This window comes from Nymphaea colorata, chromosome 8, assembly GCF_008831285.2.
Source record: "Nymphaea colorata isolate Beijing-Zhang1983 chromosome 8, ASM883128v2, whole genome shotgun sequence".
NCBI lineage: Eukaryota > Viridiplantae > Streptophyta > Magnoliopsida > Nymphaeales > Nymphaeaceae > Nymphaea > Nymphaea colorata.
This window is the reverse complement of record NC_045145.1, coordinates 18,271,274-18,297,975: the sequence shown is the minus strand read 5'-3', so window position 1 is coordinate 18,297,975 and position 26,702 is coordinate 18,271,274. Positions and strand designations below refer to the sequence as shown.

The window sequence follows — 26,702 nt, the reverse complement described above, 5'->3', positions numbered from 1 at the left end:
CCTTCCAAATAAGCCACAAACCCAACACTTATTTGAATTAAATTGGTTCTGGCACCTCCACAAGAAACGGCCAAATACCCTCCACCCAAAACCCAGAAAATGCCAGTTATGTTCCAACAAAAAAACATTCAGTTAAGAAAATGCCGGAAAAACACATTGATTTTCTGCATGAGAAAACAGTTTATTATTTCTCCATCGTGTTGTTTAGTCTTTTTATTCCGCACTCCACTTCAAAGGGGATCTGTGGTCAAATCTTGTTGTTGCTATCACAATCCAGTGTGCTCTTCCTCTCAACCGCAATAGGTTCAAAGTTGAGCCCATGGAAAAAGATGTGTAAAACCCATGGGCTACTATGACCACTCAAGCGGCCTTTACATGCTTGATTTGTCTCGCCTAGAGCACCGCTGGAGCCAGACAGGTTTCGCTAAGGAGCACTGATCCATCCTATTATTGCATTTGATTGGGTGCATATAGAGCGACAGGGCATTGCATAGGTCTGGTGTGGGGCACCTTATATGGCTAGGCCTGAGTCCAACACATGATGAACAAAAATACAATGGTTATTGGGGTGGGCAGTTGCCCACACCAGCCTCATGGTAGCTCAGCTGCTGCCGCTCTCATAAAACTTGAATGGTGACTATCCACCTAACAGATAAGGTTCGGCCCTACCACACCAAACCACTTTGGAACCAAACTTTGCTAGTTTTTTGTGGTAGATCTAGTAATGTTGGTGGAGTTGTTGGTAAGGTCGAATTCTAGCTAGCTGTGTTTGCCAAAAAAGAAAGGGAGGAAAGCTCTTTCCCAAATGGTAATCTCCATGTTATTAGCTACTTTTCCAATTCACCGTTTTACTAAGTTCATCGGGCCCATTCACTTTGTCCAAACTATGGACATGACATCCGTTCTTCTGTTCACCAATGTCTGCATAGTTAGAGGTTAACACGCGCCGATTAATAAAGAGTTATGGTTACCACTAACCGTTCCTTGACATAGAAGAGTTTTGCTGCTCGTATTTGCATGTTCTTCTTCATGAGGCTAATATATTATGGATGCAATCTTCACACTCAATCCTGTGGCCGTGTTCAGCTAAAAGCATTTATATAAGCCGATATGCTTCATACTTTGAAATGTGATTGTAAATGTCCCGAGCATCCAATCTAAGCACTTTGTTTTGTGAAAAATGCTGATATTGATCTCGTAAGTTTAGTTTCCAAAAAATCATTCACTCGTTATTACTGATTCGGAACAAATTTGAAGGTTTTCTGAGAACGACATTCAACTGCTTAGTGCCATATATCACCAACTTTTGGCGTTCACAACCATTAAAATTGCAGACAGATTTTGATCTGTAAACATATACTATAGCATCATACCAACACACAAATACGAACATATAGACGATGGGGCATTTTTTTCCTTCAGATTTGAAATCTAAGGATTTGACCTGGCGCACTTTTGCTTATGTGACAAAGGATTCATTGTAAAATTTTTGGTTCTTCAAACCACGAATCTAAGGTTAGACCTCAGATCCAGACTCAAAACCTTTATTTTTTATTTTTATTTTTCATGAAGAAAAGGTCAGCTAATCAGATTTAAGATCGGAGAGGCTGGAGAGTCTAATCTTAAATCCACGATTCTGAAAACTTGAAATTTAGATCATATGAAATCGAATGCCTCATGGAGTCAGTTAAATTCGCTCCTCCTTATGAAAACATCCCCTTTTTTTACTATGTATGTAAGCTGTGCATGCATAACGGTGCACACAACCATTACTGTCCACATTAGGGCGGAAGGTTCAACTCTGGGACATCGTGCTCCACCATAGCTTTACAGGCCGCTGTCTTTCAATAACCCAAAACACACTCATGCAAACAAATTAAATAGCCACTTCACTTACCTTCAGGTCTTACAAGCACCCGATGAAAGATCGATAATCCTTTCGAGCAGTGGCAGAGGTACATGGGGGTTGGTGTGGGCTATCGTCAGTAGCGGAGGTAGCTCCATGTGGAATGGAGATTCACGCCCCTGTTGACGCCGGGTTGCCAGAAATGGATTGAGTTCCAGTAGCGATGAGCGATCCAGCTTCACCAAGAAACTTAAAACAGTCTGCCCGCCCATTACACCCAAATTCACCGAAACCTAGAAAGCGAAAGGCCGAAGTGGCGAAGCCGCGAAACGGCGAAGGGTCCAAATTCATCGAAACTCAAAAAGGAGAAGGCTGAAACGGCGAAGGGCAAGGCCGCAAGGGCCACCGGCCAAGGCCCAAGGGCGGCAGTAGCCAGCAGCTGGCAGGGCGCCAGCTGCTAGTGTCCCATAGCCAAAAAATTTTGGCTCTGCCACTCGCTATCATCCAAAATTTTTATAGAATGACATGAAATTATACCATGATAATTCAAGAATTGCAAGTTGTGTTGTGCCCCAAAGCTGCACCGATGACTTTTGTGCTTCCCCACCCAAAAAATTCTAGCTCCGCGATTGCCTCAAATGCTACAAGTTGCCAAAGACCACTCTTGATCTCAACCACGAGTGCAGTAACAACTCTTAGTCCTTCATTTCATTGCCAACTAAATGGCATTACAGCAAGACCAAAGTTGGAAAAATATCCACTTGCCTTGCTATATCCACACTCGTAATACAAATACTCATTTGGTAAAGCCAATCTTTCCATACCATCACATGAAACTCAAACTGTAAGCATCTCCTAAGCCATCAGTCCTCAAACTTGACCTGAAACCAGAACTAGAGCTTCTTTGAATTCTTGCCCAGGCCACCACCCTCAATCAAACTTAGAAATAGTAGCCAATCCAAACATTCTGCTCCAAATGCAGCTAAATGATGATCATATTCTAATAAGGCTCATAGTTCTTCCTGCACAAACTATATCTGTTAGCAAGAATGCAACACAAGATTACATGCTGCAAACGCATACTTGGCCGGAGCCAACTTACCCTGCAGGACTCTCTTCCAGCACAAAAACTAGATCTCTTAAATTCTTATTCAAAAACGTTTTAGACACAGTATGGTCATTCTAATATGTTTATCAGGATTTATGGATTGCCCCATCCAAGAGGATGTCTCGCACGCATTGCATTCAATGCATTGGGCTGTGAGGCATTTGGACGGCTGGATGGCCGGAAGATTTCAACTTCTCTTTTATAAGTGCTAATTTAATATAAAACATGTCCTGATTCAAGTTGTTTCAATGAAAAATATTTATTTTCTACTATTAAAATATTGAAGAAAAGCAATTCATTTTTTTATTATTATAAAATTTTAAAGTCAATAAATAATTAACTTAATAAAATTTTCCCGTTGGAACATTATGGATTTCACATCATTAATTAATAAACGGGCTGGATGAACTCAACTGGATTGAACTCGATTAGACTCGTTTAACATTGATACTTATTTTAGTAATTTTAAAAACTTACAATGGCTTAAAAAATGTGAAAATAAGCATAAAATATATATTAAAAGACACAAGTTTAAATGAGTCGAGCTGGAGCCGAGCTATATGTGAGTCAAATAAAGTTCAAGCTGACTGATGTTCGTTGTACATCCCTACTCGGGAGCCAAGGCCAAAATGTGGATTCCAGAATACTTCCCGCCTCTCAAATATATAACCCAATGTATAATCAAATGGACGGATGGTCAGAGAATTATATATATATATATATATATATAAAATGGGGAAATAATGAGATCCAACCCCAAAGTTCCCTCCCAAGGGATATAAGAACTCTTTCGTCACGAAGATCCCATTCTTGATAGTTGAAAATCTGGTTGGGTGGATAAGAGGGCTGTTAATTCCTTTGCCAACCACAACGCTGCTGTCCATTCCTTACTTTGGAGATTCACAAAAGCCCCCTGTCGTTGTAGGACTGACAACTCTGTACTCCAGACTTCAAGTAAACATTTGCTGAGCGCCCAATTCGTGATCTGGTTAGCTTCACTCCATTTCACAAACTTCAGCAACAATTGTCTTGCGTTGTCCCTCACTACCTAACGAACTCCATTCATCCTTCAACCTTCGGCCTGGCCGCAGCACTCGCCTGCAACTCCGCTCCAAACCGGCTGCCTGTAACCTGAATCTGACTCGCTCCGATTATAATAAAAAAACATGCAAAAAATATATATTTCTGACTTCAAGTTACTTTTAAGGAAAATATAGTTTTTTCACCTATCAAAATGTTGATCTTATGTGAGCTGTGATATAAATTGTGCTCGACCTAATGGTTGGAACCTAGTAATTTCTCTATGCGTATAAAACAAGGGCTGGAGAAGCATTATTTGAAACAGACTATGGGCAAGCCCCTATTGGGAAGAGGACAGAATTGTATCATGTCACTTTCCCGCCCGATTACGATGAATTGATGAGTGGCCGACCATCCATTTCTCATATTGGATGAGCAAAATCCCTTCAATAAGGAACTCCAACACTTAAAACGTGATTCAATGTATGTTTGTGCATGTGTGCGTGCATGAACGCGGCCATTCAAGGTCAGGCGCACAATCGGTGCAGTGCAACCATTTTGTTATAAAGTTAGATTGATTCAAATCAAGCTAGAAAATTTTCATGAGGGGCCGAATGCGATACATGGCACACATGACTAAACAAAACTTTTGATAATTTTTCACAAAGGGCAACCATGTTTTATCAAAGGTTTTAAAAGAGTCACCTTAAATTTCACATAAATTTTAAGAAGTAAAATTTTACTTTTAAAAATCTTTCCAGGACTACCAGCTCCCTTGGTTTCGCCTCCCCTTTGGAGCCAGAAAGTTTTGGTGATGTCGGCATTTTTTTTATATAATTTAAGATCGTGGAGGGGTACCTGTATGAAAATGAGAAAAGGAGTTTCAATATAAAAAAAAATACTTTTTGTGAGCTCTATTATGGGCAATTGACCACACATGCTTGGTTGCAATCCAATTTACTTCTAGAAACTCACGAGTCTCTTTCTCCCAATTGGGCCGATTTTCCCTTCCAGTGCTAGCTATTAGAACATTTGCATCATAAGCACAAGAAGAGATGCGAGATCCGATGGGTTCTACACCGGTAAATGCAACAGACAACAATGGTTGATCATTCTATAGTTGGACGGCCGGATTGTCAATCCCAGTAGTTTTGAGTTAACTTCGTTTCCAGTTCTCAATTAGATCCAAATAATGTTTATAATAAAACGTATGTCTTCGTCCCTCAACTTCGGCCATCGCTGTTACGAAAATTTGTTATGAGGACCGAGTTTGTTGAGAAATTTGTAAATTTAGTTCCTTCAGCTTTCTGGTGTCTTCTTGTTTACTGTTCCTTACTGGCTCAGTTTCATATATTTGTTGTTGGAACAAAAGGTTAGGGGACCTTTCCCCCACAGGGTTGTAATGGAAAATTTGTTATGAGGAAGTTGGTTTCTTGCCAATATCTATCACCAATTAAGATAGACCTATGTGCAAGTAAGAACCTCATTTTTGCCGGTCAATGGGACCAAGATTGGTCATCTAGATCAGTTTGCAATCAATCAAATCTTAAGAGGTGTTTACTAATAAGGACACTAACACAGTGTCTCATAAGTTTGTCTTAAAAGTCAAATTTAAATTTGCCTTAATATTTGAGACAGATTCATGAAATACTATAGCGATGTTTATGTTCTCAAATACTCCATTAAATTGCCAAAATCCAATTTAGTGCCAAAATTTTGTTGGGGCGGCCCTCAAAGAAATCAATGAATTAAATAACTAAACGCCAAGAGGTCTCCGATCGTGGCAGAGACACAAGTGGAAGCGTGTGGACAATTGCCCACACAAAAACCCAAACAAACGGTTTATTTATATGTTTAAGACCCTAGAGTCATTCACTGGCTTAGATATAGATTCTCTTCAAATTACAATGTAAAGATATGGGTGCTCCTCAGCTAAAAATTTCTCGCTCCTTGAGTACGTTGGTGCGCCCATAGATTCCTTCCAGCAATTACTCAAATTATCCGGATCCAAGCTTTTCCCAAAAAAGAGTTGCATTAAGGGAAAAAAGAGAGAAGGTTCTAGAAAAGGGAAGTGAGTTAGGTAGCATGTAACCATGGTGGATGGAATAGAGATTCTGAGTCAGGTGGATAAGGATCTCTGCCTGCCTGGGTGTACTCCAAGTAAGGGGGAAGATCGTATCCGCCTGCTGCTCTTTCCCATGGATCAACTTCAGTTGTGGCAACATCAATGGAGGGACCCCCAAGTCGGGACGTAGCTCGGATGGGACCGAGGTCACCAGGGAAGGGCCCCCACGAGTCATGTGGCTCGACTGCACCGACCTAGTCGCTTGGACATAGCCCCGCTCTCGTGATCTTTCATATATATTCTTTTCGTTGCGGTACAATATTTGAGTTTGGTATTATCAAATTTAAGCTATTAATTAATATGTAGAGTCATAGTTCCTATAGTTTGACATGAGTTGAGGTTTATTACGGCCGGAAAAAAAAAAGGGGGATCTCCCAAAGCCTTTATTACAAAAAAAATGAATGAACTATAATTTGTTTACCATTTCAAATTTTGCCAGGAATTAGTCAAGCGTTGCAATCTTCGGAAAGCAGATTCACATATTAAATTTGAGCATGTCTTCGTCGGTCACACTGGCTTCATCTTTGCCGTGTTGGAGCTGCAAACATAAGAAATTTAAGTTAATCATGTTTTCATAATATCCCAAAATCAATTTTCTGAATCGTTTACATATTTTAGAACTTTTATGTATTCTATATATCAATGTCATGATGCTTTTATTTGATTTTTCAGGCTTCCAAAGATGAAGCTCACATTTAGATAATTAGTTAAAAGAACAAAATCACTGTTAAAGTATTTAGCCACAGCAGATGATGTTCTTTTAATGGTTTGCTTGGCAATAATAACAAATTATTATTGTTCACTGAACCTGGAATTGTCTAAAAAAATTTGAGGCAGATTCATAGAACAACCTCACTCTTATAGAACAATAACAGTTTGTTACGAGTTCTTTGAGATTTTGGCTGTCTAAAGTTCCCATGAAAATCTCTACTGCCAGTTGTACTTCCTCCTTGTTCTTGATGAAATTTAACTGTATGAGCATATATATGCTCAAAATTTACAAAACTATAGGATTAACATAATATATAAATCTGGTTTCGAGAGGAGACAAACCCAAGACTCTGAAGTAAAGTAAATTTACGGACTTCGATTTAAGCATGGGATCTTTGTATTTTTTTTTTCTCATTAGTAGTCATTAAGTACATTATTGTTCGATTTCCTGAAAACAATTAATTAGTGGTAGCCAGAAAAGTTGGATAACAAGACTATATATAGTCCACGAATTTAGACATCCAACTTTACCACTGATTGGCTTGATTTGGTAGATTTCGTCAGATGTTTTTGAAACGCAGTTGCAAAGATGAAACCAAAGTATGTAAATCATATGCATAGGAACAAATATGGAAAATGAATGTAGAGCCTAAATTTTATAAAGAATCAGCGCCGATATCTCAAGAGTTTTTTAAAACAAAAAATGCCTTGAGATACATACACATACCCCTCTGTTTTCTTAATCTACACGTAAATCTAGAAACCGGATTTTCAAAACCCGGCCGGCGCCGGCAGCTTTCGCCGATCAAGTTCATGAATTGAATTATATTATATAATAAGAAAGGAAGAACGGAAAAGGGCATCAATTCTTTTACCGCGTAGGGTACATGACGGCACTAAGACCTATATGTACAAACGTACATGAGAGGGGAGACCAAAAAGCTGCGATGATCTGTCTTTTCGGTACAAAGACCGACTGTATAACATCTAAGAGTTTAAAAAAGAAGAAGAAAAAGGTGATCTTCGTGATACTGCACAAATGCAAGAGGGAGAAAAAGGAGGAGAAGGAAAAAGCCGGAGACCAAAAAGCTGTACGTGATTCTGCACAATGCGAGAGGAAGGAAGAGTGGGAGGAAGAAGGAGGAGGAGGCTAAAAAGCTGCAATTGGTTGGTGTGGGGAGCTGAGTAGGCCTGGCAGGGCGATGGAGTGGCGCCACTTGGCCTCTGGGGCTCCCTTACTCAGCGTCGGGAATCGTGCAGCGGGCACGTGATGTTCGCCATTGCTGGGGGCTTCGGTGGGAACGAAGGTACGTGAGAAGATACCCCCTGCTTTTCCACCTCGAACTTTGGTCCCGGCCTGTCCTTCTGCAGTGTCCATATTACTCCCCCACCTAATCTCCTTTCCAATAAAATAACGAGCTTGCTAAAAAGAATGAACGGAAAAAAAGAAAAGAAAAAGAAAAACAGCAATTAACGTGATTCGTCGCTAATGCCTACATCCATAACAAGGAGCATCGAGCCCTTTCTTTGATTCTCATTAGTTAACATTTGGCAAGAATCACACCAGCAATATATAACAAAGAGAATTTTTATCAGCGTAGTTACGAAATCCACACGATAGTCCAACAGTTTCTCCTCAAGTTACGATAGTCCAACAGTTCTCCCCTCAAGTTGGTGAGTAGCCCAACTTGCTTGAGATTTTTCTTAAGAACTTCGTAAAAATATCAATAGGCTGCTCTTAGCTTTTTACATGAAGAGTTTTGATTATTCCGACTTGATTTTTTCTTTTTCAAAAAATGGCAGTCTATTTTATATGTTCAATTCTTTTATTATACACAAGATTAGCCCTTATATAAATATCTGCTATATTATTACAGTTCTGTTCCACAAGATAAGAGGTGTCGATTCTCATGTCTTTCAACAAAGCCTTTTAGTCAGATGATTCCACAAGTACAAGTCACTATAGCTTTGTATTCAGCTTCTGTGCTAAACCGAGCTACAACATTTTGCTTTTTCCTCTTCTATGTGACAAGATTACTACCTACAAATGTGTAAAAACTAGTTGTAGACCTTCTCTGATTAGGGTCTTCAGCCCAATCAACATTTGCATATCCTTGAAGAGCAAGAGATTGATTTCTCTTTAACAAAATTACTCTACTAGGACTTGCTTTTAAGTATTTTAATATTTTTTACACCTCCTCCAAATGTCTCTCTCTTGGTTTGTGCATAAACTCACTGACTAGACTCACGGCATGAGTAATATCTGGGCGTATTATGTAAAGTATTAATTTATCCACCAACCTTTGATGCCTTTCTTGTTTGACCTCTTTACCCTCATCTTTGAGCAGCTTGCAATTTACTTCAAGAAGAGTTTCAACAACCCTAGCTCCAAGCATCCTTGTTTCTTTCAAAAGATCAGGAACATACTTTTGTTGACAGAGAAAAATTCCCTTATAGAGTGAGCAACTTCAATACCAAAAAAAATCTAAGCTTTTCTTAATTTTAAATTGGTTGTGCAAATAATGTTTTATTTTTTCAAGAAGTCTATATCATTGTCAGCTATTATTATAATGACATACAAATGAGTCTTGACCTTTCAAGAAGAATCAGTTCTGACCTTTAAAGACGCCCCCTTCGTCACATCAAGGTTCTTCAAGAAAGACAAAAAAAATCAGCTACATACACAAGCCAAATATTGTCTTTTGTTCCTCGCCTTGTGGTCAACATGGTGTATTCAGCCATGCTTCTCTTGAATCAAATCTTCATAAGAGCGCCATTTAAATTTGTGAACCATGCTCAAGGAGATTGCTTTAGCGCTTATAAAGATTTTTTTTTTCAATTTGCACCCATATCCATGCCCAATTTTAATTCCCTGTGGTGCCTCCATATAGATCTCTTCTTGCAATTCCATGTGCAAGAAAACATTTTTAACATCTAACTACATAAGAGTCCATTTTTTGTTAGCAACAATCGAAAGAAGAGCTCGAATGACATTCATTTTACTTATTGGAGTGATATTTCATTATAATCAATTCCTTTCTTTTCTGTGTATCCCTTGGCCACTAAACAAGCTTTATATCTCTCTCTATGCTGTCATCATTTTTTTTATTTTACTCAATAGACCCATCGACAACCAATCACCTTTTTTTTACTTGACGAGTAGCTTGTTGGGCTTGTTTCTCAAGGTTGGTTTGAACGGTAACATAAGTCCTACATGATTAGGAGAAGACATGACAGATTTTCTTGATAAAGCTCCCCGTGCTTGTTTTGGAAAAAAAGGCTAATCTTCAAAGAACTTAACGTCACGACAATAATTTTTTTGTTAGTAGTGTTGTAGCATTTGTAGCCTTTCTTGACATTAGAGTACCCAAGAAAAATGCACTTAAGAGCTCTAGCTTCAAGCTTGTTTCGAAAAGGGGTATGAACAATACATAATGTTTGCATCCAAATACTTATGTTTAATATGCACTAGTTTCTTATATAAGAGTTGTAAAGGTACCTAGTCTCCAATGCGAGAGCTTGGTATACGATCTGTGGTGCGCAGCGGCTGTGGCTTCAGACCGAAACTTTAGAGGCATATTCATATAAAATAGAATTGAGTGCTCCACATTCAGAAGTTGTCTATTTCTTCGCTCGGTGATTCCATTCTGTTGGGGAGTTTCTACCCGTGTTTTAGGGCTAAATCTCATGTTTTCTCATAAAATGATGCATAAAATTATTCACATATTCTCCACCATTGTCAGACCTAAGGCTCTTGGTTTTCACATTAAATTAGGTAGAGACATAATTAAAGAAATCTTCAAAAGCAACAACAACCTCACTTTTATTTTTCAAAAAATAAAGCCATGTAACTCTAGCCATATCTTTAATGAAAGTGACGTAATATTTGTAACCATAATGAGACTCAAATGGGGCTGGTCCCATATATCAGAATGAACTAAAACAAACAAATCAGTTGAATGAGTTTCTTTGGAAAAGGCAGCCTTGGACTTGGATAATTCACTGGGGTCACAAGAGTGGTCGTTTGAATGAAGATCCGGTAACACTTTACTTACCACTCTCTTGACACATGACCCAGGCGTGCATGCCATTGTCTATAAGGCTTATCTGCAGCAGCAAACAAACTAGAATTGATGTTGTGAAGTGCATATTCCCTTCATCGTTCCCACTTCCTGAAAAATCACATTCTTTTTAGAGAAAACAGCAAGACAATTATATTTCTTTGCAAGTTTATTGACAGACATCAAAGTTGAAGTGAGATTAGGAATATACAACACTTCATAGCTTTGTCCTCCTTCAATAAAACGTTTGTTTCCAATATCCTTAACAGCAATTGGGGATCCATCAGTTGTATAAACACTTCTACGATCAACTTGGTTTAGATTATTCAACTGATTGGGAGTCCCGGTCATATGATCCGTTGCCTCGAAGTCTACTACCCAATGAACATTATTAACATTAGCAAGTAAAGCATGATTCATACCTTCAGACGTACTCGAAGTCACGAGATTTGATTTGGTAAATTTTTGAAAAAAAATTCTCTAGCTCTTCCTGGGTGACGTGGTTGGCTTTGTCATTGCTCTTGGTGAGAGCCTTGTCACGGTAGTCATGGTTGGGCCTCCCAATGATGTCCCAACACTAGTCGCGAACATGTCCCAATTTTTCGTAATGGCTGACCTTGGACGATTTTTGTCTTTGATCCCCTTCATATTGCTTTGGCATGCTTTGCGTTTGAAACACAAATTTTTCTTTGGCTCTTCTTTTTCACTACGGATTTTTTTTTCAACTTTCGTCACCCTTCGTCTTGCATCTTCCCGTTGAATGGTATGACACACTTCGTCATAGGAACGAAGCGGCTTAGACAACAAAATTTGGTCTCTCAAACTCTCATTGTCATTGCCTAATCCTGCAAGTACTTTAAAGATTGTATCTTCTCTTTCTTACTTATGTATCTCCTACTGCAGTTCAGAGGCATTCCTTCAAAGAATCCCAAATCTCCTTAGTTGTCTGTTAGTAAAGGTAGGCATTTAAGATTTCAGGTTGCATAGAATTTGTGAGCCAGCCCATAGCTTGATTGTTGGCTGAAACCCACTCATCATACTTCGGGTCAATGAAATCACTAAATTTGATGGCTCCACCAAATTTAGATTTGCCGGTGAGGAAGAGGCAAGCAGCTCTCGCCCAACTCATGTAGTGCGACCCATTCAACAGTTGAATCGTGATCCTCAATAGAAAAACAGAGGAACTTAATTAAAGAAACAACCAGAAAGGAAGACTGGATTTGTGTCAAATTGTATGTGTTTGCAAAAACGATTCGATATATGCGACAAATGGCTTTGTATGCAGCTTCCTTGTGTATTTCTTTCAGATAATTGACTAATCCTTTATGCCCGTTCAGTAAACTGGTAGGGTTGATTCAGCAACATGTGATTGCTGGAGATAAAATATACTGAAAACTGGTTTAGTTTTCTGCGTGTGCGTCAACCTCTTTGACAAGGAAAGGAAAACCCATGATTCTGAGCCACATATTCTAAACTTGGCTTAATTGGAAGCTGGATCCCAAGAGAAGGTAAGAAATAAATGGTCTCCCTCGAATTGTTTAATGGAGAACCGACGAACACGAAACTCGGTTTCATACTTCTTTTCCTTGACTTGTTTGGCAAGATGTCTGCCCTCATGGAGGCAGGAAGCTTGTCAGTCTTTTTTAAATGGAAGGAGATAAGTGCATTGCTAAACAAGTCTTTGCGTTTTTTGCTTTTCCAAAACACAAGTTGATTAATGGCAGGCAAAGTTAAAGAGGAAACAGTACGATTTACATGTAGAAAACTAATTAAAGTACTATTCTCCAACCTTGAATATTGGCCCAAGGAGTACCCGAAGTTCAAGTTCCTCTGGTGCTTCTGTTTGGAGATGCAATAATTTGTGGATCCATGAGCATGCCGATGTAATGAACGTACATGAAAAGTGACCCATTATTGCACTTAAGTAATGTCTTTAAACTCCAATAGTAGTTCACGTCATAGCAATATTACCTTCCTAGAATCTGGACTACAAGAAATCATCGCTGCTTTTTATGTGATAGAGACTACTTGTGCTTGATAAATTGAAATTTTCTAACTTTCTTGATCCCAATTGAGAGTTTTACATTCTCAAGGAGATTATCTTAAGTGCAAGAAGCCAAACTAGCTTCGAGGATGCACAGTCCAAGTTAATTTTATATGCATAGATCAATTACTTTGTTTAGTGGGGCACGCGCACACGTGCTGAGCAACAGCCAGAATAGGGCATTGCAAACAGGTATGGTCCAAGGGAGTCTGACAAGTTGGTCAAGCGAGATGGCTTTCCTTGTCATGAAAAAGAGCTGGTTGGTGTGTATTGAGTAGAGGAAGCTGCCTTTACTTGAAACCTTATGTGCAAAGAATGTTTTTATTCCTTTGTGAATTACCTTTCTTGCTCTGTCTTCGCTCATATGTCAACATACATGCATGCCTACTCTGCTGAAGTTCCTACTAGAATCCAATCAATGAAGTTGGCAGCGGCCGAGGCAGAAATTAGTATCTGCTGAAGACGGCACGCGGGCGTGGTTACATATTAATTTTTATATCATAATCCCCGAATGCTTTTGAAAACGCAGGGGAAGGGGCACCCCTCCTTGGACGCGTGGCTCTGCCCCCGCACTCACCGGGACATGCATTGATATACTCATTCATTGCTGTGCAGCTTGATTTGATTGGGAATTGTAGCTATTGTAGTTATTATTTGCAATAGGTTCTCAATCATAAATGTATTCTGTACCTTATAACATTCAATAGCGTTCCCTGATGAACATATCTAAGATTAATTGCTTGAAACACGGGTTTTTCGGATCAATCTCATGAGACTTTTTACCAGGCCGTGGAAGATGAATTTGGAAGTACCAAACCAGGATGAGGGTATGTTGTCATCGGTAGATATTGACATAAATGAGAGAAGTTTGAAAAAGTAATTCGTATCTTAACAGAGACGGGACGACGATGATCACAGACACTGAGAAGAGGGAAGGAAAGGGGATTTGGGCAATTGAAAGGAGGTGACAAAGAGGGGCCGGCGCTCACGCAGGAGCAGTAGGTTAGCAGAGAGAGAGAGAATAAAGAGAAGAAGAGAAAAGAGAAAGGAGACAGATGGGTCAACGATGAGTTGACAAGACTGACACCCAAGTTGTCCCTCCACCCATCCCCTCGCTTTTCCCCCTCAGTCTCTGCACTCTCGGATCTACCCGTACCCACCTGCCGGATTCGGTGCTATCATCAACAGGGCCCTCCCCTCTCTCCGCCCTCCAACTCAAAGAAAAAGATAACCGGAGAGAGAGAGAGAGGTGCTTTCCAAATTATTCTACAGTCCCTCTGCTCTTCTTCTCCTGTTCATATATCATGATATGTGAAGAATTTTTTTTATCCAGAGTACCTAATTTTGTTCCCAGTAATAGAATTGTGGAGGAGGAAGAAGTGGGGAGTCATTGACTGATCGATGCTCGTTACGAGGAACCTAGCTAACGCTTAGGCAGCAAACTCCATTGTTCAAACCGACATTTAGTCACGCTCTCTGCACCGCTTGCACCATCTCTCTTCTCGAGGAGGAGACTGCATGGCACCTCAGAAATTGTTAGCTGAACCGTACGAGCCAGCGGCTAGATCGGGCTTTTGAGACCCAGACGGATCAGTTATACGCCAGTCCGGGGCCCCTGTCAGACCGTGCTGCTCCCGAGTTCCCAATATCTGCATGTGGGGCTGCGCCCGAAAGCTACGAAGATCACCAACTTCGTGTTTCTTATCACGATCTATTTCTAGGTTTTAGGAATCCCAGTCGTAAGATCTTGGTTTCAGGATTTACTACTTAGGAAAGCTGGAGAAGATATGTCATCTCTGAGAAGGCGAGGCAGTACGAGTGGGCATGTGGGCTGCAGGGCCTTTGCCTCGAGTGCGTACAACTCCTCCTATATAATGAGTGCTATCACATCGACGTAGGGGCAACAGGCTAGTCGGTCGTCCCGCATGGGCTGAGAATCATGGTCGATGGCCGTCGATATCAGAATCGGTCACACCACTCCCCGTCGCCGTCCTGTGCACCTGGCTGGCTACCTGATCACGACTCACAGGTTGCTGCCGGATGTTGGTCTTCCGAATCTTCCTTTTTTTCCCGCTTTTGCCCTATTCGTTCTTCTTTCTTGTTTTGTGCGGCACAGTGTTTTTCCCTTTTCAGTTTTTAGAATCCACAGCACAGAGCCTAAGCATTCAACGGCAATGCAATTCAATAATGGAGGATAAATGAAGACTGCATTGAATGAGGAAGAAAGGGTTTCTAAGCAAAGTATGTGTCAAATATTGTAGAAATTTGATATATCAATCGGATTACGTTGGAAGTTTGATGTTTAATGTTAAAACTTATTCAATAAAATATTTTACTTCGACATTTCTTTAACGGATCCCCTCCCATTTGGGTTGTAGAACTTTTTTGGAAATGCTTAAAGGAACTCGAAACTCCTGACTGCTATCAAATTTGAGAAGCCAGATTTTTTAAAATTTCTCTCCTCCGATACAGTAGTACAGTACTCACTGATCACCTCCTCAGTAAGCTAAGATATACACATTATACAGTTGTTACATGAGGAGTGCTGGATGGCTAAATAATTAGTCTTTTGGTACACGAACATCAAGGATGGCTTATCATGTTTTGAATGCTATATTTAATGTTTCTAATGTTCTTTTTGGGTAGATTTTAAGATTTTAGTCACCAGCAACATCTACTAAGCTGATAGGTTTCAATTTTCCATTATTTTAGTATTTTATGTAGAAAAAATTGACCTTTTTTTTTATATACAAGAGAGTTGCTTGCTGTCGTGTTCTGAATGTTATCGAATGATTAAAAGTTAAAAATCCGTAACCAAAAATATAATGAATCATTGATAAAAAAAAGTACCCTGAACCAACATTACGTGGACTCTCTATCGGCAAACAGAGAATCTTATAAAGACTAAGAAAATATCATGTTAGGAAAGTAACAACCTATGTATCAAAATTGAAGTTTATGGTTGAGTAAAAAGTAGGACTATTAGTCCTAAAACTCTTTTAAAAATCAGATTTACGCCGTGCTTTTCCTAATGATTTTTCCGAAGATTATTAACCAAATTGTTTGAAAGATTACTTTGTGCGTAACATATATACTTCATCGTCCTTAGTGCTTAAGGAACAAATAAAAATATAATCGTTTCTTTGAGGGGCCCCTCTGTATGCATGGCGTCCCGGTGGCTGTCCGCCCGCCTTCACAACATAGTTGACCTTTGAACGACTTAATTCACGAGTTAAGGAGGAACATACCGTCTCCCTCACTCTTTTTTCCCCCCCTCTTATTATACGTCTGCACTAAATTTAACACCTACGCTATATACATATATATAAAACCTCGTGGATTTTTCTATCAAATCTACTAAAAAATTCCTCTAACCTTTCACAGCATGTTACCCAATGCAGTGTGTTTAATTACATCTGTCTTATCCGTAAGCTGTGATTGGATGGAGGTTTGAATTCCTATATGAATATAAGAGCTAAAACCATCTAACTATTTTCAACTCCGTGCAATCACGACCTTCCCATGCAGTATATCTAAGTAAAACTGGAGGTAGGTGAGTGAATGGTGACTGCCATCCAAAGTCACCCAGGTTACTTCCAAGAGAGAAGAAAATAGGAAGAAAAAGAAGTAAATTAGTGCCATATAATAAAAATACCATACGGCTTTTTTCTTATTTTTTTTCTCACTCGCCCATTATAATGGATTAAATATTAACCTGGTAGTCCTTCAAAAACCATATCTTCATGTTTTCGGTTGTTTGTTTTTTACTTTCACTCATCGGGTAAAGGGCTCCCTGTCGTCCCGCCGTCTGGTCCTCCAGTTGTAAATTTTGAATTTTCCGATGGTAGAGTGAATTTTTGGTAAGCCCAACTTTTTACTCTCTCTGTACCATGCATGGTTCAGTAAGTTAAACATACAAAAGTAGACCATCGGTCACAGCCTTTTGGTTTTCAGCAGGTAACCGTCACAAACATGGAAGACCCACACAATATCAAGAAAAGTTCAAAGGAATATTGGATTCTTAACCGAGCGTTGGGTAGGCGGCAGGTGAAAATGTCATAAAAGGTAACCATGTGAGAGGAAGGGCAAGAAAGTGGTTGGTTAATTTGGAGCGCGAATGCAGTAAAAAATTATAGAACTCCTGTCACAAGATCGATCAAAGAAGCAACTAACACTCACGGGTGATCAATCTGTAAATGCGCATCTGAAAATTCCGGTTTTCACAAAGAAGCGAAGAGCCTGAATCTTCATGTTTTTGACAAAAAAAATATTCGTTTAAATATAAAACCAGAACTCAAAAACTGGTTAAAGAATAATGTATAACACTTGATTCTCACAACATTCTTTGAGGGTGTAATCGAAACACAACCAGAAAAGGGTCGTAGATTGTATATACTGTCACAAAATTGCATGTTTATGGTAGACACAAAGCCATAATTTGCAATAGAAACCCGCTTCTTTTATGTACAGTAAGGCCAACATCCGCGTGTCACATCTCCTTGCTCAGTATTATTAATTGTGGTTGGCCGCAAAATCTTGGCAAATTATTTGCCGAAGCATCGAGCAAAGAGATACGTGCCTGGTAGCTCCTGACTCGCGCCACAGCCGCACAGACCTTCCGCTTCCCTTGCTCATAGCCTGCCTTACGTACAGTAATGACCTAGTAGTAGGCGGTAGCTGGCGCGGCGGCGGGCGGCGAGTGCTGGCAGCCGGCGGTGCGTTACTGCTGCAATTCGACGCGTCAGTGAGCCATCTGCCACTGCCCGCAGCCCCCGCCTGGTTCTTTGCCCATATCACCACGCCTATTATTTCCACATTATTTCGTCATTATGTCCTTACCGTAAGGGGTGCACCGCTGAGGTTTGGAATTTATGATTGACGGCTCCCCTCTCTGTAAAGCGGTAAAGGTATCCATCGGTGTGCAGCTACAGGAGCTCTGGTACGATTCTGGAGGTAGAAGATGAACAGATGTCTCGTCCAACAGGGTTCCGACCCTGTAGACTTCGCAGCGGCGGGACCCACACATGGCTCGTGCGACAGCAGAAACAGGACCCCAAATCCGGATGGGTACCGACTTGCCTGTGGTTGTGGTTGTGGTTGTGGCCGTGCTGCTGGTGCGGCCAACCAACTGTGAGCAACAACAGCTGGTCGGGCATCGTTGATAATACAGAGGCGGTGGTTAGGGTTTTGGGTGTCGACGGCCGGAAGTAGGAGAAAATCTTGTTACCCAATTGTTGTGGCCAAGAGGTGGAGCCCCGCCGCATGTGAGCTGGTATGGGCTTTTGCCCACACTATCTCCGAGCTGGTATGGGCTTTTGCCCACACTATCTCCTTGAGATTTCTTTACGTTTATTAATATATTTAAATAGTTTCAAGTGCCATGTGAAAATTTGCAAAAGGCGCCACTTTAAAAATCATTTTTAAAGAATAACGGCGAAATCAACTCTAAAATTTTTAACAAGAACAGAATTTAAACTAAAACTTTTACATTATATTATGTAAAACTTTTAAAAATCTGAATGGAGGTCTTGTCTTTTGTTCTCTTCTATCTGGTATGGAGCCGAGCCGGCAATAACACGACTGCAACTCCATGAAGACTTTGGCAGATCAGATTCTTGGGGACATCAATGGAGGCTTTGAGCTACGAATCAAGTTTTCAAAACACTGCGCTAGAAGAACCAGTTTTGGTGATATTTAGTCACGTTCCCTGTCCTTCGTTTTCTTGGGATCTGGAGGGCCTGGGGAATGATGCACAAGAATTACGGCACACACTGTTGTACCATTTTCAAAATATGAAAATGTGACATGCAATTGTGACTCTCCATCAATAAAGATGAAAAATAGTCGAAGGCTGTACCATCACCCGAATAGTAAAAGTGGTTAAAATGATCAGAAAAGAGAAAGTGTGAAAGAGGGTGAGAGAGCGAGAGAAACAGTTTCAACAAACGAAGTATTCCATTTAGAGCAGTTGCTTACAGAGACCACATAGGAAAGACGGCTATGTAACACATTCACACCAGGCAGGAGGGGCACACACTTCCTCAAACCTAACAAAACCCACATCTAAAATAATATTATAATATAATATATGATCAGAGCTGACCCCTAGAAAAAACTTGTCAAAACTCTAGGGACCATACTTCGTTAATATTATTCCGCAGCACACCCGTCCTTAGTAAACATAGACAGAAACCCCTTCTGTAAGAAACCGAAAGGACAGCAACCTTTCTAGAGAGCCACGCCCCGAGGCACCGCCACAGCACACAGAGGATGTTTCATCTCACAGGCCAACTTGAGCACCTCGCTGAGGTCCACCGCCTTGCCCGGCGCCTGCGCCCAGCTGAAGTGGTGCACCAGCTTGGCCACCCACAAGCTGACGGTGACCAGGCCCAGGTTCTTGCCCGGGCACACCCGCCTGCCCGCACCGAACGGCGCCAGCCTCAGGTCGTTCCCCCTCACGTCCACGCACTCCCCTCCTTCCCTCTCCACGAACCTCTCTGGCCTGAACTTCCCAGCGTCCTCCCACACGCTGCCGTCGTGCGTGATGGCCCACATGTTCACCATGGCCGTCGTTCCCGCCGGCACCACCATCCCGTTGCTCAGCTGCACGTCGCTCGTCGACAGCCTTGCCCACGATAGCAGAGGGCCGGGTGGGTGCACCCTCAGCGTTTCCTTCACCACCGCCTGCAGGTAGGGCAGCTTGGCGACGTCCGCGTCCTCCACGCTTCTCTCCTTCCCAACCACCTCGTCCAACTCCCTCTGAAGCTTCTCCTGAATATGCGGGTTAAGCACAAGCTCCGCCATCACCCACTCGGTCAGCAGGGCCGTGGTGTCAGTTCCCCGGAAAATCATTTCCTGCAAATTACATGTGAGAAGAGAGGTTAAGCAAGATATTCTACATCACTCCAGAGCGTACATAGTAGCACCATTGGTGACTAGATACAAGCATCAAGAAAATTAGAAGTAATTTATTCATTACCGAGACTTCAATAAGCCCATACAGGCATATATGTTATAAGGAAAAAAGAGAGAGAGAAGCTACGAACATACGACAGTCAGAGCTCCCTCAGTACACTTCTCTACAGTAGTCGAGTTCTACCGACAAACTAGTGAAGCGATTACCGAAGAGAGAAAAAAAAACAGAGGCAACGAGGAAAGAGGAAATACCCATAGCACCGCGATCATGTCATCCTCCTGAAGCTTCTCCTCCCCTTCCAGAGTGAGCAGAACGTCCACGAAGTCAGCGGCATCCCCTAAGCTAGAACTGGAGCTTCTTTTCATCTTGTGTTCGCAAATGACGCCGCTCACGAAGGCTCGGACTCGAGGGACCAAGGCAGCGCAGCGAGCGCGGATGCCGTGCGGGTCGCAGATGAAGCCGAGCCACGGCAGAAAGTCGGACCAGTTGAAAGCCCCGAGCAGATCGAATCCCTCGCGCACCATTTCCCTCAGCTCCGTCACTTCGCGGTCTTCCGACGATGCCGACACTTCGTACCGCCGACCGAAGACGCTGCCCATGATGTTGTTGAGAGCAGCAAGCTGGAGGTGGCGCCGGAGAGACACGATGCCGTCGGCCCGCTGCTCGGCCGCGATGGCGCGAAGCATGATGGCGGCATCGGCCTGACGGCCAGGCTCGTGGGCCGCAATGCGCCTGGGAGCGAACAGGTGGGACGCCGCTATCCTGCGAAGGAGCTTCCAGTAGGAGCCGCTGGGGGCGAATCCCATGGCTCGCTCGAACATCAGCTGTCGAGCCGACAGCTTGATAGGGCGGTCTGCGAAGTGAGGGGAGGTGAGAATCTCCCTGGCAGTCTGCGGCTCGGAGGCCACGACGGCAGGCGTGGAGCCGAGGCTGAAGGCCATGAGCTGCTTGGCGCCGAGCCCGTCGACCATGGCGCGGAGGGTACGATGAGCCAGGCCGACGCTTAGGGCGTGGAGGCTGCCAATCATAGGCAGTCCCCTCGGCCCGGGGATGGGGACCAACCCGCGCGAGTTGCGTCCGTTTCTCCAGGCGATGCCGCCGGAGGTGAACCACCAGGACAGGACAAAGCTAGCGAGAAAGGCAGCTGCCAACGATAGTAGACCCCAGCCGTCACAAACCCCAAAGGTCTTGGAGCCGAGCATGGCGGAGAGAGTGTAGAGGAACCAGCTTGGGTCCTTCGCTGGTTGGGGTGAGCCCGTCCCCACATCCATTTTCATGTTCTTTCTCGTGCTCGCTAGGGACAGTTGGAGAGTACTTGCAGTAGTGAACAGGTCGATGGAAGAGAAAGTGAGAGAGAAGGAGGCAGTGTTGTGAACTGTGAAGGAATGTGGGGAGGGTGGTGGCTCTTATATAGAGGGGAGTTTGGTGGGGAGATACCTCTAAACTCCATGGATTTAAAATGCTGTTGAGACTTGAGGTATAGTTTCATGTATATTTTTAAGTACATTTCCCGTTGTTGGTTCGGCTCGTTAAAAGAGGGAACTCGGTGCCTTGAAGCGTAAGTATGTCTTGGAATTCGAGCAGGCTGTTCAAGCTGAGCTCGGCTTCATTTTGGTGAACCAAGCCAAGTTTGAGCTCATCACAACTCAAGGTAAGGCTAGGAACTGGGCTCCACATTTGTACAGGTGCATGTCACATACTCATAACATGGGTTAGGACCCATAAAAGTGAGCTAAGGATACAGTTTCTCGTTGATCTATGGACGAGAATGGTCTACCTACTACTACTCCGTAAAAGAGAGACGCTGGTATAAATATGTAACTACAACCATTTATTAGTTGCGATTTTGGTTGTTAAAGGTTTTTTCTCTTGTATCCAATTAGTATATTTGATTGCTGATGCTAGTAAATTAGTAAACCGCACAAACCAAATAGAAAGCCTTCGAGCTTTATCTCGTCCTTGCCACGAGCTAAGTCAAGCTTGACCTCTAGAGGGGGGAGGATGACAATTACTAAACTTGCGATAGCTGAGCAGTTTGCCTATAAGTATATAATTTAAATGTCGACTTGACCCAGTTTAGATTTTCAATTATTAAGCCAAAGTCACCATTATATATATATATATATATATATATATATATATATATATATATATATATATATCAAGTTGGGGTTGACTCTTATCCATGCGCCGGATGTCATGAAAATATTACATGCAATTTGGAAAATGCATGTCAACGATCCCAATGAGGAGGTTTTACCTCAGCGATGTTTGCAAAAAGCAGAAGTACTAACTACTCCATTAGAACCTTTAGCAAGCAATTGGCTTCACAAATTAATTGTCAAGACAAATAAAGGAAAAAAAAAAACAGACACTGTTACACAGTAATCAGCTAGCTCTCTGGATTTTCAAGTCTAATAATGAAAATATTGCCTCGAAGCAGAGAATTGCTGTCTATAATATGTAGTATTACTACACGAAAAGCGATCGTCAAGAAAAACGGAACCGCATGTCTGATTACAGAACAGTACAAAAAGCGTCATTATCTGCTACATAATTCAGATGATCTCTTAGCATCTGAACCCTTATCCATTGCTGCAACTACAGTGAATACATTACCAGCTTCTTAATTTGCGAATACGTATAGCTGAAGATTACGGGAAGCATCGTGAGCATCGCCCACCTTGGTTTTCGGGAAAAGTTAGTGTTGTTCGGGATTCTGCTACTGAACATGCGGCCACACGCATGGAGATCTGAGAGGTTCATCGTTTGAGAAACATGGAAAGAAGGTACGAATGCTTCCATGTAACCCAACCTGAAGCCAAATATGAAACCGAGTTGTGCAGCTAAAGCTGAAAGAATGCTTACACGGAGAGAGAGAGAGAGAGAGAGACTTGCAATCCAAGTAACTCCTTGATTCACTGATCGGTTGAAGGAGCCACCCATTGGAAGTAGAGACAATCTCACACTCGTGAAAAGGTAAATGCCAATAAATATCTACTAACTCAAGCCACCAGTAATGTCAACTTAATGTACAGTAATAATAATTAATAGTGGTAGGTACAGCATTTTAAGGAGAACAATTTTAGTAATGATAGTATGGAGATGGGTTCTGATCAGGATGGTTCTTGAAGCCATATGTGAAAGACATCTAGTTAAGAGTACGTAGCAGGAAACTTCTGTGGAGTGGCTAGGTTGGTGTAGCATTCGTTACTCCTTATTAGTTAAGAAAGGTTTAAATTAATCAAGCAAGTTGGGTTGGTGCTATATATGTTTGAGAAACTAGATCTGTCTCTAGTCAACAGTTTCCCACGCCTAACCAGTTGTAATTGGGAGCTACCATTGTCGGTTTCCTGCTCTGTCGAGCAGATGAGAAGCTTTTTAACTCTAATGGTTATGGCCTTCAAGTCCCGTAGTCTGCCAAATCACTCTTCTGAACCAAAGAAGCAAAACATCTTCAGCATTATGCCTGAAGATGCCCCTTGTAATTGCAGTGGCTACAAAAACTCACGAAATTTTCCAAGTACATAATATACGTTACGTATCATGAACTTGAGTTTGGTGGTTAATTATGCAATGCTCGTTTTACTCTTTGGTGTGATCGCGAGGAATGCATGATCTTTCTTTCTGGGACAAATAACCTAAAAAGTACCAATCGAGGAACACTGCACGAAAGGTGTTCACGGGTGGGCATTAGGCACCAAATCTTAAACACCATGAGGAAGATGTTGCGGCTACCGAGTGGTACTTTTTGAGACTTGATTTAAGTGTTTAAACACCTTTCGAAACTTCACTTTTACGACCTTGCACTCTACCAGCAGCTTGGTAACAGCAATAAAAGGAGTGGTTTCTTCTTACTGCAAAAGAAAAGGGGCCACGCTTTGAGTTTTTTCATAATCTTTACACCTTGAATTGCTGAATAGAAAATTATCCATAGAAACGATTCCCACTTGTTGCTTAAAAACCAACACTAGTGTGAAATCTCTTCCCCTGAAGCCGTTTTGGGAAAAATATTGTAATGACGGCCAAATTTTTGGGTTTCCGCAAGAGAGCATTTTGAGTAATTAAGCAAGACATCTCTCGATGCAACAATAAAAAATTGAGTTGACAAATGGGTTTATCAATTTTTTAGAGGATCATTCTCCATCTCACTGGCCCTTGATTCGCTCTTAGACTAAGATGCCTAGATTCAACACGTTTTCTATACATTTAAGAAGCAGCGGTGTTGCCCTTTCACTTGCTTCTAAGCTTCTCCCTCGGTTTCCATGAGATGCCCGTGCAACCAGTGGGATGGTTGTGATCCAAGACGGTGGATTGGGGGGAGGAAACTCCATGGAAAGAGTCGGTCCCAGCTGTCTATGCACAAATTAGTAAAAGAACGATATTGGGGAATTCAATCTGTAATGAATTAGCTAAATCCCCTGAGCTTAGTTTCCAGTTGAGAAGCACAGTCATAAGAAACCTGCAGTTTTTCTTTCTTGAAAATAAATTTTTTAGAAGCCTAGGCCCCTGCCACACGCCGTACTGCACACATTTATTTAACATGAAAAACACCAAGAAACTGCTTTCATTGCATTGAAGCAAACAGCGTTGATATCTAAGTAAAAACTTCGCTTTCACAACTTTTTCTCGAACGAAAATATATTCATTTTCTCAGCTTCCAATATCCCCTTGAGACTGTCATTATTAAACCTTAGTATTTGGGAATAGGAAGTGGAGATCACTTAACCACCATGAGACTTGAACAAACCGAGGTAGCTACAGTATGTGCTGGAAAGTTCCCCGCAAGAGTTTGGGTTTTGGGGTGCTTGGTATTCCTCCTCTCAAAAAAAGAAAGTAGGGAAAAATTGTTATACTCTCCGCCGGTTCAAATTGAATCCCGAATAAGCCGATTTGATTTATCGGCTGATAAAAGAGCGTCATATGTGTTACTCTTCTTTTTTATTATTGTAGATGTTTAATTCACGGTTTAAACTTTAATTATTTTTTACATATTTTCCAATTATGTTTTTTGAAAAATAAATGTAACAACATATATTTTTTCTCCTATATCCCTAAACTGAATTAACCTGGCTGAGAGCATGGCATAATTGGTCGGACTTCTACAACATCTTCATTTCAAATCCCATGGGCTTTAGGTCCCCAGGCTTTATGGAGAGAACCGTTGGCAAATGCTAAACCTATGTTACATGCACTTGGAGAAAAAATATATAAGAGATCATTACGCCTTGCCGGTCCTCCATAACAATTATGTTCCATCCCCATTAATTTTTCTCTTAATCCATGATCATTCAAACGGGGTTTATTTGTTATTGGAACAGGTGAATTTTGATGAATCCATCCACCGGAAGAAACCGGCATAATGATTTTTTGTCAGCGATTTTTCTTTTTCAAGCAACCCATTGCATTGTAATACTTTCGATCACCTAAAAATATATTCATGGAATTTGTCCACTTGGCCTATTTAATTCAATTATTATTTTGGAAACCCTAAAGAAAACCTACCCAGCTAGAACTCCTTGGTTCTTTCCATTCTCATAAACGTGTCAAACCAGTGGGTGATGGGTCCATTCACTGTCGGTCATAACCTAGATACTGGCTGTTAAGGTGCTGGTCATCTGATCATGTCAATCATTCTTGCCCTCGTAGCTTAGATCTCTGGGTCCGCCCTACCTTGGAACAAGAGCGTACCACGAAAACCCCTCCCATGGATGTATTTATTTGATTTGAGATGTCAACATGACGTATAGCAAGAACATAGTTAAGATCTAAAAATAATGTCATGTTAGTTTTCACATAAGTTCTCAAGATAATGATGCTTAACCAAGAAGGCACCTACCCATTATGTGGAATTGGACACAGAGCACTTTAATTCTCCCCCGAGAAAAAGAAAAGAAGATCATCAGATCCACTAACGGAACATAGAGAAACAGCTACATATATAATTCACATGTTCTCTTTGCTAAGGCGTATGTAAGTTAAATCTGCTCTTAGTACAACTTAACGTCAACCGTGGTGAGAATCCATGGGCGCTGCAATCTGCAAACTCTAGCCATGCACAGTCCATATACCAACTTCGCACCTTGTTTTAACAAAGAACCTTTGTACAGGTCAAGAGGGAAGCAAGGACGCCTGCCATTTAATATACACTTCTCCCACCTTGTCTCTAGGAAACCATGGTCTTGAGGATGAGCTGTGGGCAAACTAAATTCAGGAACTTCCATTAAGGTACCAACTTTCAGAGCTGCCAGTTAATGCTGAACTCAGCTAAATTTTCCCATCGTTGGCAAGTGAATTGAAAGGAGGACATATAACACTATAGCTAAGATCAGCACTAGGAGACACAGGTGCGCCATTTGATAAGATGGCGTGCAGTGCCAATGATTCCACAGCTGTGCATAACTACAGTACCTATAGATAAATCAGTCCGGCAAAGCCAAAAATGTTCCCATAACATGGTTAGTTTATTAAAGAGATGTAGACAGAATCTCAAGATATGACTAGATTAATACATTAAAATCAAATAAGTAACAGACTGGCTACTTTAGATAGATCAAACATACGTACGCCCATGGCACTAAATGTTATATCTCAGAAGGCCAGTCTGGCCGATCAGTTTGGAATTTGAATGCCCATGTCATGAATGGATACGGGCCAAAGTGAGTGAAAAAAGGATTAGCTGAATCCAGCCAAATTGCCAGCAGCTCTTCTAGCAACACTCCGGGCTCCAGGCCAGTTCATTGTATGTCTGTTATGAACTATTTTTCCATTCCACCAAATAATTATTCAGGGCATGGGACATGTGCCAATATATATCGAATTAAAGAAATAGGAAAGTAGGTAAAATGGAAGACCACGCATGGGCGAAGCA

The 26,702-nt window shown here is 41.5% G+C and overlaps 1 protein-coding gene across 1 annotated transcript; it reads right to left on the bottom strand.

Moving 5' to 3' along the window:
• Window positions 1-18,885: 18,885 nt before the first annotated feature.
• Window positions 18,886-21,196, bottom strand: LOC116259234 (cytochrome P450 78A11-like). The gene is made up of 2 exons (XM_031636949.2): window positions 20,083-21,196; window positions 18,886-19,770 (listed from the first exon to the last, which is right to left on the bottom strand). Exons 1-2 carry the CDS (start codon window positions 21,106-21,108, stop codon window positions 19,144-19,146), a joined length of 1,653 nt encoding a protein of 550 aa, XP_031492809.1. The 5' UTR covers window positions 21,109-21,196; the 3' UTR covers window positions 18,886-19,143.
• Window positions 21,197-26,702: the final 5,506 nt, after the last annotated feature.

Bases quoted from the DNA above. Each gene is read 5' to 3' on its own strand.
- LOC116259234 (XM_031636949.2), bottom strand. From the start codon at position 21,108: ATGAAAATGGATGTGGGGACGGGCTCACCCCAACCAGCGAAGGACCCA. The intron at 19,771-20,082 runs GTATTTCCTCTT...TGTAATTTGCAG, and splicing joins ACATGATCGCGGTGCTATGG to GAAATGATTTTCCGGGGAAC.